At 36.1% G+C, this 12740-nt stretch overlaps 1 protein-coding gene across 1 annotated transcript in view; it reads left to right on the forward strand.

Moving 5' to 3' along the window:
* Positions 1–1625: 1625 nt before the first annotated feature.
* The window catches only part of LOC150082240 (alpha-catulin-like), a 96327-nt gene continuing 85212 nt past the window's right edge, over positions 1626–12740 (forward strand). Inside the window, exons 1-6 of the mRNA XM_090380072.1 lie at positions 1626–1753; positions 8919–9094; positions 9266–9385; positions 9579–9668; positions 10720–10980; positions 11656–11859. Of these exons, the coding sequence (XP_090236198.1) occupies positions 1720–1753; positions 8919–9094; positions 9266–9385; positions 9579–9668; positions 10720–10980; positions 11656–11859 (885 nt within the window). The 5' untranslated portion in view covers positions 1626–1719. The remainder of the gene's footprint in view (positions 1754–8918; positions 9095–9265; positions 9386–9578; positions 9669–10719; positions 10981–11655; positions 11860–12740) is intronic.

A 12740-nucleotide genomic window follows, 5' to 3' on the forward strand; every position in this document is an offset into this window, starting at 1 on the left:
GCTAGTACTTTATTGTAATCAGCTTTCGCCCTTCTATTCCATATGTGGTTTTGTTACATAGCTCATACAAATGTAATGCAAATCGCAATCGCCAATGTCTGTAACTGTTTCATGTTTTGCTTCTTTTGCTCAATTAAACTCTTAACAGCACCTGTCATGTTTTTTGGCATCTTAAGTTTCCGAAATTTGACCTGGTACGAATACGTGTGAAGTTTCGAGGATAAATCCCTTTAATATTTCCCACAGCATATTTTTACCCGACCCCATACGGTAGTCACTCCAGCTAATGAAGCGCAAGAAATATTTCTTTTCATTGTAGTACCATCCCTTGAAATTGAATCTCTTGCCTTTAACTTTAATTACATAGGCTTCTTAAAATACAATACATTTTATGGTATTGTACTCACTGCCTGCTATTGGTTTCCCCACTGTAAAGTTTTTTATGAAGTTAGGCTTGTTAGTGAGAATCAGATCTAGGACGTTAGTGTCCCTTATAATTTCTCTTGTCTCTCTCGGATACGTTGGGATAAGTAGCAACGATCCGGTTTGTCCAACAAACTGTTACCATATAGCGCATTTTCCGGTTAACGTGTTCCAGTCTATAAGAAGTAGGTTGAAGTCGCGCGTAATGAGATAATCGCATTTACTAGGCCATTCAATCTGCCTAAAAGGGATTTTTGTCAATACTCCTCAGAGTCACTTGGCTTGTAACAGACCCCAACTATCATCTTCCCTTCACTGCAAGTCATTTCACGCCACACTGGCTTAACATCTACATTATCTTGATCTAACTCAGAGAGCGTTCTTATCACCTCCAGACACTTTTTGATCAGAACATCAACATAAAAAATAAAATAAAAAATTCACCCTGAACATAAAATATTCACCGAAATAAAATTCTTCATCTCGTATCTATGAGTGGCACCGTGTCTCAATAAGTACAACTACATCGGCATTAGCTGTCTTGAAAAGCTCAAACTCACTTTGTTTTCAATACTCCTAATATTACTGTACAGACAAATTAAAATTTAGCCGAAAAATCTGTTTCATGGTGGGCCGGTGTTTATTTATATCTCTACGCTTTGAAGCACCTCACCATACCATTCGCTATCCTTGTAAAACTCTTCAAGCCACACCCTTTGCTAAAGTTTTCGGTGGACCCACCCACTTGTGTATGCAATCCCTGCTAAACTCTCAATGCCACGCCCTCTAGTGTTCTATTTACGGTTTACTGGCGTATCCTAGATTTCAGTTTTGTTTCTAAATGTGCATGATCTGTTTGTGTTTAAGTTCAATTAGTAAGTAATCAAAGAGAATGCTAATGAACTTTAGCATTCGCTAAAGTATATTTGAGTAGATCATTTCCTAACAGAAACATCTTTTTCACAAACAATTAATCTCAGAGTTCCTACAAATTGGGTATTATTATGAGTACAAGTGTTTATAAATTATTAGTTTAGAACTTAGAACTATAAAGACTTTAGAACTTTTAACTTTCTCTAACTTTTGACCTCTTAATAAGAGCCATTTTATGTTATCTTTATCGATAAAATTCAGACTTCTTTTTAGATCTCCTACACCTCCAGAGAGAGATCGCTTAGAGCTGACAAAGCCTTAAATGCCGTATTTAGGGTGGGACAAGCAGTCTATTTGTCGGTGGACAGGTTCGTCTCCGTGGGTGAAGCCATTGCTGATGACAATCCAGAGATCAAAGTAGATATGTACGAAGCTTGCAGGGATGCCAGGGCAGCAGGTGAGCGACTCAAATGTTAACATTTCATTACTATTTTGCACGTTACTATTATTACTTTACGTTAATCAAACTCTAATAGTTAATTATAATCTTAGTAATGACCACTGTTATTCCCCATGAATTATAATTCTATGGAACATCACCACGTAATGCCCTTCCCCAACTTTTTATTAGATCTAATAGTTAAGTTAACTATAAGTTAAGTCTAACTTTAATTTCGAGATTATAACAAAAACACAAAGTTTATATGGAATCATAATTTCACTATCAGGATTTTCTAACGATGGAGTGATTAATAGAATATGATAAATATATGCAAAAAAGCATCTTTTGTTTAATAAATATGTTTTAAATCTGTTTAATTAAATTTATGGAATCACAGCCTGGACAGTACTAAACTGAGAAGGTGGCATAATTAAGCATCAATTAAAAAACATATTACATTGAACAACGACACAAAATGGGCTGATAATTTTATAGGCTTTTTTGGACCGCAGCTAGGCCGATTTCGAAGACGTTTTCATGGTTTTCATTACCATAAATTAAACCACCCGGAAACTATCTTAACTTAAAAAAAAAAACGTTTGCTGATTACAAAGGTTGAAAGAGTGATTAGTGACACTCAGTGTATACCACTCTAATAAGAGCAATAAAAGGGAGGTAGACTGAAAAGTGGCAACTGAATTTTATCATTGTTAAAATTCAGCGTACAGCATTTGAGGAGCAGTAAACCTAGAACAGTATAAGAATTGGGTAGTACCATAATAAAGATGGCGGAGAACGAGAGAGATCTAGGAGTAATTTAGCAGTTCGATATGAAGGTCTCTGGGCAGTGCAAACGGGCTGCTAGCACAGATCATGAGGTTTTGTTAATGATATACAGGAATTTTGCCAGCAAGGACAAGGAGGTGATTATCCAGTTGTATAAAGCAATGATTAGGCCACGCCTTGACTACTGCACACAGATCTGAAAAACCTCATTTTAAGAAGAATGTGCATTTGATGGAAAGGATGCAGAGAAGAAAAATCAGACGGTCAAGGATACAAAACTGGTATTCTTACCCAAGCAAGTTCTGTGAATTTCAGCATCTGGAAACTAAGCCCCTATGAGGAGATCAATGAAGAAAGACCATCTTTAAATTCGCTCAACCCTTTTAAATAGATCGTCTTTAAATGGACTGAGCGAACTAAATACGATGGCATCCTTTTCTTTATAGGACAATACACATAAGGGAACATAAATTTAAATTGAAAAAGGGATGGTGTAGGATATATGTGCGAAAATCTACTTTCATTTAAAAAGTTGACTATTGAAACAAAACAAATTTCCATCGGGTGTTGTGAGGGTAGTTTGAATAAATTGAAGACAGGATTAGACAAATTATTAGCACATACTATACTGACTCCTCATTTGCTTATTGCTTCGGTGCTTAAAAGACGGTCAGACGGGCGCACACGCACACATCTAGGATCGACAGACTCATAAATACAATGCATTGTCTATGAGTGAGATGCTCTGCTATATCAAGGCCGATTTCCCAGGTAGAAAATATATAGTAAGTATAGACACAATGCAAGCCACAGGAGAAGCAAAATAAATGAACCTCTCAGTTTTTGTGGATGTTTCGTAATGAAAGAGCATTTTTTTTACAGCTGATGCATGTACCTCCTCTCTTTCTCTCACCTCTAGAGATAAACTTGCCTCCAATTCTTTTTTAGAAAACTATGGCTCGAGGCTCAACTGCAGCCCAAGCAAAGAACATGAAGTCTGACCTTTGAGCTGATACCTAATGGAACTTTAACTACCTTTCATATAGTGGAAATAAAAACGCTATTCTGTACACTTTCAGGAAAGTATTTTGGCGATTCATAAAAATATGACATTTGTTCAACGTGAAAAGTATTTTAAGAATTTTTATGGTTTGCTTTGCAAGGGTTTTGTGCTTTGTGAGTGAACTCATCATAAAGTCGCGTCGCATGAAAACGGGTAAAAGTTTACAGAAATAATTCTTCCTTTGAATAAACCATTACACTCTTGCAAACAAAAAAACTGAAGGTGTTTTTTTTGTTCAGGCATCTGTGAAACGCAATTCATTTCATGAAGAAATCATGACATGCATTGCGACATGAACATCATAACGTTTCAATCGCTGAGATTTCATTCGACAATTTTCTATACCCGCCAAGGATGGTGCTAACCTTTTTTTATAGAAAGAGAGCGTGCTATCTGCTTATTCCATGTCAACAGGAAGTGGAACTAATATGAGAAGAGAATTTGACATATTTCCCCTTTCCAGTAAGTGGAGAATGGAGTAACTATGTGCATTTCACTATCTTAAAAGCGCTGGAGACAAAAATTCCCTGTCTTTGCTAACTTACCAAAATCTGTTTCCAGGTCAATGCAGCTGAAAAAAAAAAATTATGAAATTTCTGATACCTGAAGATATTACCCACCACCCCTCACCACAGATTTAACTATGGGAATGGCTAATACTGGTTCTGATTTACAGGTGTTACGGGGTCTGCCAATGTCATCACATCTGGCTGCAGTATAGGGGGAAGTGGATGGTGCAAAGCAAGAAACAACTGAGAATGATTTAAAGCACCTGATGAGTTTATGAAAAAAATGCATTCTTTCATCTGTCTTGAACACCACAGAGGAGTAAAAATCAAGGATATCAAAAGCACAAGGAAGATCATGTTCATGTTGTTCTTCACGTCCCTGGGATTACTGCTGTATTCTATTAGCGTCAAGGTTAAATCTTCACGTCGAGTTCATAATCAAACATCCTCCAAAATTATCTACGAAGTATCACAAAAATAAGAGATCCGGACGTTTCATTGAAGACATCATTTTGCTAAAGACACTGCAATCACACTGCTCAATGCACCATAGAAACCCGAGAGGTCTCTCGGAAGTGATCGAACATTCTCCAGGTCATCTTAAGTAATGTCGTTTTTTCCATTTTTTTAAATAAATACACAACTACATCAAATGAAGTTTTAATCATGTACTGTATATATTTTCCTTCTTTCTCTATGACTTTCTGCCTTCCTACAAGTATTTCAATAACATGCTTATAAAATTCCTTAGGCTTTGACACAAAGAATGCGGACAGGAAATTTTTGACACCCTCAACGTTTACAACTGTTTTTTCAAGATATTGTTTTAGATAACTGAATAAGTAGTAATCTGATGGTGTAAAGCAGCCATGACCAAACTGTGGCTCGCGAAATTCATTCTCTTTGACACTTCAGCTGTAGCACTCAAAGAAATATGGAATGGAAAAATCTAGAGACATAAGAATAATATTTTGCTTAACAGAGAATGAAAAAAAATTAAAAAACGCTAATGACAACCCAACCAAATATCTAATGAAAAAAATTACTACTTGGCATTTTTCAATAAATATACGAAACGTTTCCTTCATTTTTAAGAAAGATATACGTGTCTGTGTCATGCTTTAGAAAAATACCAAAAATTCAGAGAAACAATCAGTGCCTTTATTCATGTGATGTTCACTATTGGGAAAGGCACGGGTTCTTTCCCAAAGCCCTAGCGGTAGTACAGTTGTTATAACCACCGCCATCTCACAGTCGGTGGAAATTGCCCCAGTTGAAAGGCCGTCAATGACGCGAGAATTTTATGGGCTTTTTCACAACGAGAAAAGTACATAAAATTCTGAAAGTGAGGAAAAATTTTCAACGCGAGGAAAAAACAATGCAAAAAACGTGGAAGATTTGGAAACAATGCTACCCTCGCACAAGCGACTGCCCAGGCGATGATTGCATTGTTGCATTGCTTTTTTCTTCCGGAAACTCGAGATTTTCTTCCAACAACACAGCAAACCGACTGAAGAATGCATGCAGTTAGACAGCATATAACTTTTGTTGCTTTGGCCTTTAACACGCACACCTAAGTGAACTCTTCCCCAAAACGGCATCGTGGATAGCACAGTTGTCAGAATCGCCGCCCTCCCCACACCGCGTGGAAAAGACCCGAGTTCGAGTTCTGTCAATTACGTGAGGAATTTTTATAGGCCTTTTCACAACATGGCTGAGTTAGTCAGTCTCAGGCGAGAGTAGCAAGGTTTATTCTCCCGGAAACTCGGGTTTTACGCCAAACAAACAGAAAATCGCCCTCAGAACACACGGAGCAATATGGCCTTAGCCAGTGATACTCCTAAAACCCTACTACTATTTCCCCCGAACATCTATTAATTTACTTTTTAGACATCCTCGTATTGTAAGCAACTCAATGCGGACTGTACTTTATGAAAATGACTTGAGAAATGCAACTCCAGTTTTTTTCATATACAATATTTCCTTGTCATTTTAAGACAGGCATTTTCATAATATGCTACTGTATTTATAAATAGGCATGTAAAATATAGCTGAAAAGTAAATTTTTACTTTATAAAAATATTTTTTAATAAAATTCACTTTACGCAATTTGAAGGCTTGCGGCTCTCAAACCTACGAAGTTTACCTTGTGCGGCCCTCTGGATTACTAAGCTAGCAACCCTGTGGCGCTGTGGCGGATTCAGGGTAGGGGCACCGGGGCATGTGCCTCCCCTGTCGTTTTTCGGAAAATATACACCAATCGTTTAAATTCCCTTTAGCTACAAAAAAAAATTTTTTTTTTTCATTGTTAACATAGGATTTTATCTATTTTTGCGTTGTGTTTCAGCTATTTTCAACTGACTAGAGTTGGCAACACTGATACTAAAGTGATCGCCATTCTAGTGCACAAAATGGTGATCCCCTGTCACAACTGGTGCCCTCGCTGTCATTTTTTTCTGGATCCGCCACTGCTGAGTCTGGCGAATACACGGAATGTGGAATATCTTTCCCAACCAAACTCCTCAATTTTGATAGAAATTATCCAAGCAATATAAGAAGGCATTTTTTCCTTTCAGGGGAATGCTCAATACAGTGGTATTGTTCGTTTATGATGGTTTCATTAGGTTTAAAGAGTTCAAAGACATATCTTGAATGTCCTACAACGTACACATCGAAATCTCCTGGAATGAAGACCACCACTTGGCTGTGTTGGTCTTCATCCCAAGGAGGTTTTCTTGCAGTGTAGCAGATTCTCTAGTCCACTTTTTAAGAGGCTTAGCATTGTGATAAAGTACCTGGTTTTAACCACCATTAATGAGACAATTCGGAATAACAGCACTTGCAATGAAGCGAAAATATTTATCTCTTTTGTACGATTGTCTGAAGACAACACTAATTAAAACATTTTCCAAATTTTGGCACCTTATCCAGCCTCACTGAAAAATGATGAAATTGATCAAAGTTATTCAAAAATAACATGTTCTTCTTAAAGTGTGGCTATCGGCAACTAACATAATGCCCAAAGTTCGATTCCCGAAATGACAAGAGAAATTACTGTTTTTTTTTATTCTGCAGTTTTATCCCTCGGAAAATCCTTTACCTCCTGTCAACGATGAAAAACCCAGGTTTTTCATCTAGTTACACTGTGGCCGAGTCAGTTGATCTCAAAATCGACAGACCAACCATAAATACAATACATGCATTTACAGACGATATACTAACGCCATGTTTCCTCAGTTTCTTTGGTGTAACAACAACAAAAAAATAATAATAATAAAAGACCAACGTCTATACAAATCAGCACAGAAATATGCATATGACAATGAAATAAAAATTACGTTAATTATGATCTGGTACAACCAGGGCGAAAAATTATATAGGCAAGCTGGATAGCTTGCATATATAATTTTTACCTAAACACTTAAGCGATTATTATGAAAAATAATGCACCCTAATTGGGTAACCAAATAGATTTTTTCTCATTTAACTCATCCTCGTAAAAAGCGAGATCGTATTTATTTTCATTTCTTCATTTATTTTCTCATATAAAGTATTTAATGTCCAGATTATCATAGGAAACTGTGAACAGAATAGAAGAAGCTAAATTATGGAACAGCTACCAGAAGTTCGGAACTAATCGTTTAAGATGGCACCGTACTGAATCTCTCAAATCCCAAAGGAAGCAAAAGATGCAAAGCCGTAATTGTGATTATTCTGCCATGCTGGGATGTACTAAAGTCGGTGATAGTATTTAAATAGAGTATGCAGAGTCACACGGCCCCTGAGACCAATGATCAAAACAGGAACTTGACCACCTTTTTATAAAACGGTCTCGGGCTCATTAGAGGTGTTTAGTTTGATGGATCACCTCGTCTTAGATGCTTACTTAACCGCACCGCGCAGAAGAAATTAAGAGTTGCACATTAGTTAGCAAAGGCTTAGTTGCTTCTCCCCTGACTAGACAAACACGCGACTTCCACACAGCGTCACACTTCGTCTGATGAGATGCTCTTAGCAACCACTTTAATTAAAGGCTTAAAAGGAGCTGTGAGCTCTCGAACTCATATTCGCCACGTTGCAAACTATGGCCGAGGGAGAGAGAGTTTTCCAAGTAAAAGAAGTCCGCCAAGAATGATCTTGAGATAAACGAATTGTTTCTCCTTTGTGCTGACGAAAACGGAGCCATTTTATTTTCATTTTATTAATAATTAACGGAATACGTGTGTGTTGTTTTAGCTAAAAGTCGCCTAAATAATAAATTAATACCAGGGGATTACCTATAATCACTAAGTCATGAATGTCAGTCAACTGGCATCAATTAAGTCAAACGAAGGGCAAGTTTAATATTGCAAAGCACACCAAAATGAAGCCGAGAGTCCACCAATAACAGAGCTCCTTATTAGCATAGCTTCCAAACATTGCTAGGATGCTTAGCTGCAGTCATTCTCTATAATCATCACCTTCAGTGCAGTCTGTACAGGTTTAAAGAAGGGATCATCGACGTACCATGATTAAACTATTATAACATATAAAGCAAGAAGACATATAACATATAACATATTTCTTTATATGTTATATTATAACATATAACATATAAAGAAATAAATGGACATTTGCTTGTTTTTCGCCACAGACATGCCATTTTCCAATAACCTTTGCAGAAAGTATTAGAGATTAAAGCGAAATCAGACGTATAATTCTGAATGCGAATAGAGATTACGATACAGGAGATTCTTTAGCGGCTTACATATAGTAAAGAATAAGATAAAATTACACTCACTGTGTGTGTTTTCATTTAAGAAAGTAATATTCTTTCTTCCAGGCTCTATGATTGAACATCTATGCGAGGTCCAACATGATGACGCTGGACAAAGCCGGCCTTATGCGGACAAACACCATCTTGTTCGGGCAGGACGTGCACTCCTCTCATCTATCACGAGGGTTCTTTTACTGGCTGACACTGTGGTGGTGAAGCAGCTCCTAAGCACGAAAGACAGGGTAGATCAACTAATTAACTTATTTTCAAACTCAACGAATAAGATTTTATATGGTTATTCTAGGCCTGCAATTTCAAACATAACAACCCAATGAACATTATTGAAGTTTTAAAATGTTCAATTTTCTTTATTTTTAAGAGTTGCTTTTAACTATTTATTTTCACGAACCCAGGTGTCTATAAGTCTGAACCGATTGGAGAATGTTGCTAATTTTACGGAGTTTGTCAAAGCTTTCAGCCAGTTTGGGACAGAAATGGTAGAGCTCGCTCACCTTATGGGGAGAGGCCATAACGTAAGTAAGAATTATTTTTAAGATTAACTTTTTATTGCTGAATTCCGAAGTAAACTATACAGAATTTGTGAACAGATCTTGTTCAGCATGTGAGAAGAGTTTCCCACTGAGATTTCCAATTTCTTCGGGAAATTTTCGTAAATACGTACAAAAACATTGTAATTGTTTGGATTTTTCTTTATATATATTATAGGAACTGAAAGATGAGAGGAGAAGGGCGCAAATGTGGGCAGCAAGGCAAATTTTAGAAAGATCCACAATGATGTTATTAACATCATCTAAGGTAACTAGATTACAACTTTTACTTATTATCCGTAACATTGAAAAGTTTTTAGTAGTAATAATTTGCATTAATAAAAAATGCACGTATTAATTCTTTCATAATAATCTTATCCTAAATTATATAGTTGTTTAACTTTAGGCTTAATATGAGAAAAATACCTCGAAATGCAAATTTAATGAATATGGTATATTAGGAGAATATGTCTGAATAGATTTATGACCTATTATTTTAAAAGCACACGTCATTAGTTCGAAGAACTGTTTGCCTAATGCATGACAACAGAATTCTTGCATTCAGTGAAACTTTCTGACATTTTAAATTATTTCTTTCAATTTTTAAATTTGTTCCTTCATTCCCGAACAGCAAAGATAGTTAAGATACACAGAGACGTTGAAATTTAGAAGGATAGTTCGTTACAGGGAATACACACTCAATTTTCCGTTGGCATCTGGATCCATCTATTTAAATATGCATATATTCAAGAGAATGATGAAGCTAAGGCAGTTGAGAAGACTGTAGCTATGTAGAATTGAAGAACATCTGCTCCACAATCAATATCTTAATAAGACTTCCTTCGTTTCAGCGAAAGCAGGAAAGGTAATATCAAAGTGTATGCAAATAAGCATGATAGTAAACTTATACTGTCACAAAGTTACAAACTGTGAAAATTAAAGCCTTTCCTGTGGCATCTACAATAAAAATGGTAGCATATTTTGAAAATCAGGGCTGTCGAACAGTCTGCTCCTAATACGATCCTAGAGGAGTTTGATTGACCCAGCAAAGCTATATCAAAGCCTAAGCACTTTTAAGATAACCGCAAACTGTACAGCTAGCAACAAGATAAAATAAATTAAAAAATGAAAATTATAAATTTTAAATTTAAATTTAGCTTTGAATATATTCTACATTATTTGTTGTAACATTTCATTTTTTGTTTATTAAAATTTCTCAAAATCTTAGTTATTACAAAATGGAAATAATTTAAATATTTTAATGTTATGAATGTTTCTGCAGTATTTTTTTAATATTATTTTTGTATTTGTAATTCCAGGCTTGCCTACGCCATCCAGATTGCGACACTGCCCGGGAAAATAGAGATACCGTGTTTCTCCAAATGCGAAGAGCAATGGACTTGATTCATTACGTGGTGAAAGAAGGAGTCATTCCTGACCTAGCAGGATCAGCAAACTGGGAGCCTAGGCGGAACGGGAGTCACGGTTGTAGAAGAGGAAAATCTGGATATAGCAATGCTTGGAGGATGGAAGAACTGGAACAGTGCCTCACGGTGTACAATGCCATAAAGAGGTTTGAGGTAAGAGTTTGAAAAATACGAACTAAACAAAAAATATTTAAATATTCCTCATCATGTGCATGGATGATGAAATAAAATTTACGTAAATTCTTGGGCGGTGCTGTCTCGCTGATACTTTTAGCTATTTTAAAGTATTTTTAGCATTTTTATATAATTTTGGTAAACAAGAATATAAGGATTTTACTAACAAATGACGTAGAATTTTCAATGAAATAAATATTTTCCTTCGAATTCTGTGTCAATCAAACTATGCTTGAATCCTAGCCCGGAGAGTTAATTTCAAATTACGAATTTTCTGATTAGGACCCATTTTGGCTATTTGATCATATAAAGCCCGATGAACATTGCAGAATTTGAATGACAAATTTGATCAGCAAGTTTTCACACATTCGTTGAGAAATCTTGGCACCAATTTCTCTAATAAACACACTACCATGGTTCTCTTAAATATATACGTCTGTGCAAGAAAGGTGTCTATATAAATCCATGGCTACATTCCAGTCAAATTTAAGTTAACTTTAGTTATTACTTTTATTATTACTTTTATTTTAGCGGTGTTTCATATTGTTTGCTTCTTCTTTTTTGACATTCTCTTGCTTTCCAAACGCTAATTGAAAGGCGCTTTAGTTAACAGAGACTCACTAACGGAAAACCCTATCACGTGGCTTTTTTCAGGACCACGTAGAGATGACAAGAATGACCCTCGTCGGTCCAGCATATAGGGGACAGCTGACCAGTGCCTTAGAAACCGTTACAGAGCGCACTCAGGACTTTACAGACTCCGCATACACATCGCACGAGCACAGGGAAAGGATACTGCTGCTCTGTGGTCGGGTGAAGTTAGAACTGAACCAATTACTCAGGATTGGAGTGAGCCTTGTGAGTGGTTGCGTCTTAACTTGCTTTTGTTCTGTTTACGCTAATTATTTTCTGCAATAAATTTAGTTTTGAAATTTTTGCTTAATACAAGTTACATTGTTTAAATGAGCTTTGTTTCTCTGCGTTTCTATTTATTCATACGTAAAGATGGCTCCCCTGTGTTTCACATCAGTTATGCAGGGAAGCTGGATTTACGTTTGTGCTGCTGTCAATGATTTCTTGCTTTGCTGATCGCTTATTTGCATGGAATGGCATGACTGATATTTTTTGAAAAAAATATACTAAGATGTAACTGTCTTCTTTGCCAGTGAAGTCAAAACCTAGCTTATGAACTGCAGCCTGAAACGCAGTTACGTTCAAAGCTTCAGGAAGAAATATCAAAGGTCAAATTTACCGGTAATGTGAACGTGAATGATCAGATTTCGCATTTTAAATAACTAATCGACATCGGATAAAAACTCTTTAAATATATTATCATGCATGCACACAGAACAATGTCTTTCATGTCCGCAAATGATGTTTCGACAACAGCATCTAATACCTTAAAACTTTATTCATACTCTAACATTCCACAGACTAAAATTCCCCGATACTTGTTATTTTTAATCAGTTGATATCCGTAACATATGCCTCAGTAATTTATTTTTGCAGTGCGTATTCATGTAAACCTTTTTCAGAATGTAACTGTATTTATTAGGGCAGTTTGTATAATGTTGAATACGTTTTTATAAATGTTCGTAAATAACGTATACAAGTGCAGTCGTTCTATTTTGAGTATTAAATAATTTGCATGCATCAAATACCCCTAATAAGAATAGCTGTGGGTTCGTTTTTTTAAAAAGTACAACGATCCATTTCGCCATGTTGTACCACTAACTTTA

This window comes from Mastigoproctus giganteus, chromosome 8, assembly GCF_048544385.1.
Source record: "Mastigoproctus giganteus isolate SK-2022 chromosome 8, ASM4854438v1, whole genome shotgun sequence".
Taxonomy (NCBI): domain Eukaryota; kingdom Metazoa; phylum Arthropoda; class Arachnida; order Uropygi; family Thelyphonidae; genus Mastigoproctus; species Mastigoproctus giganteus.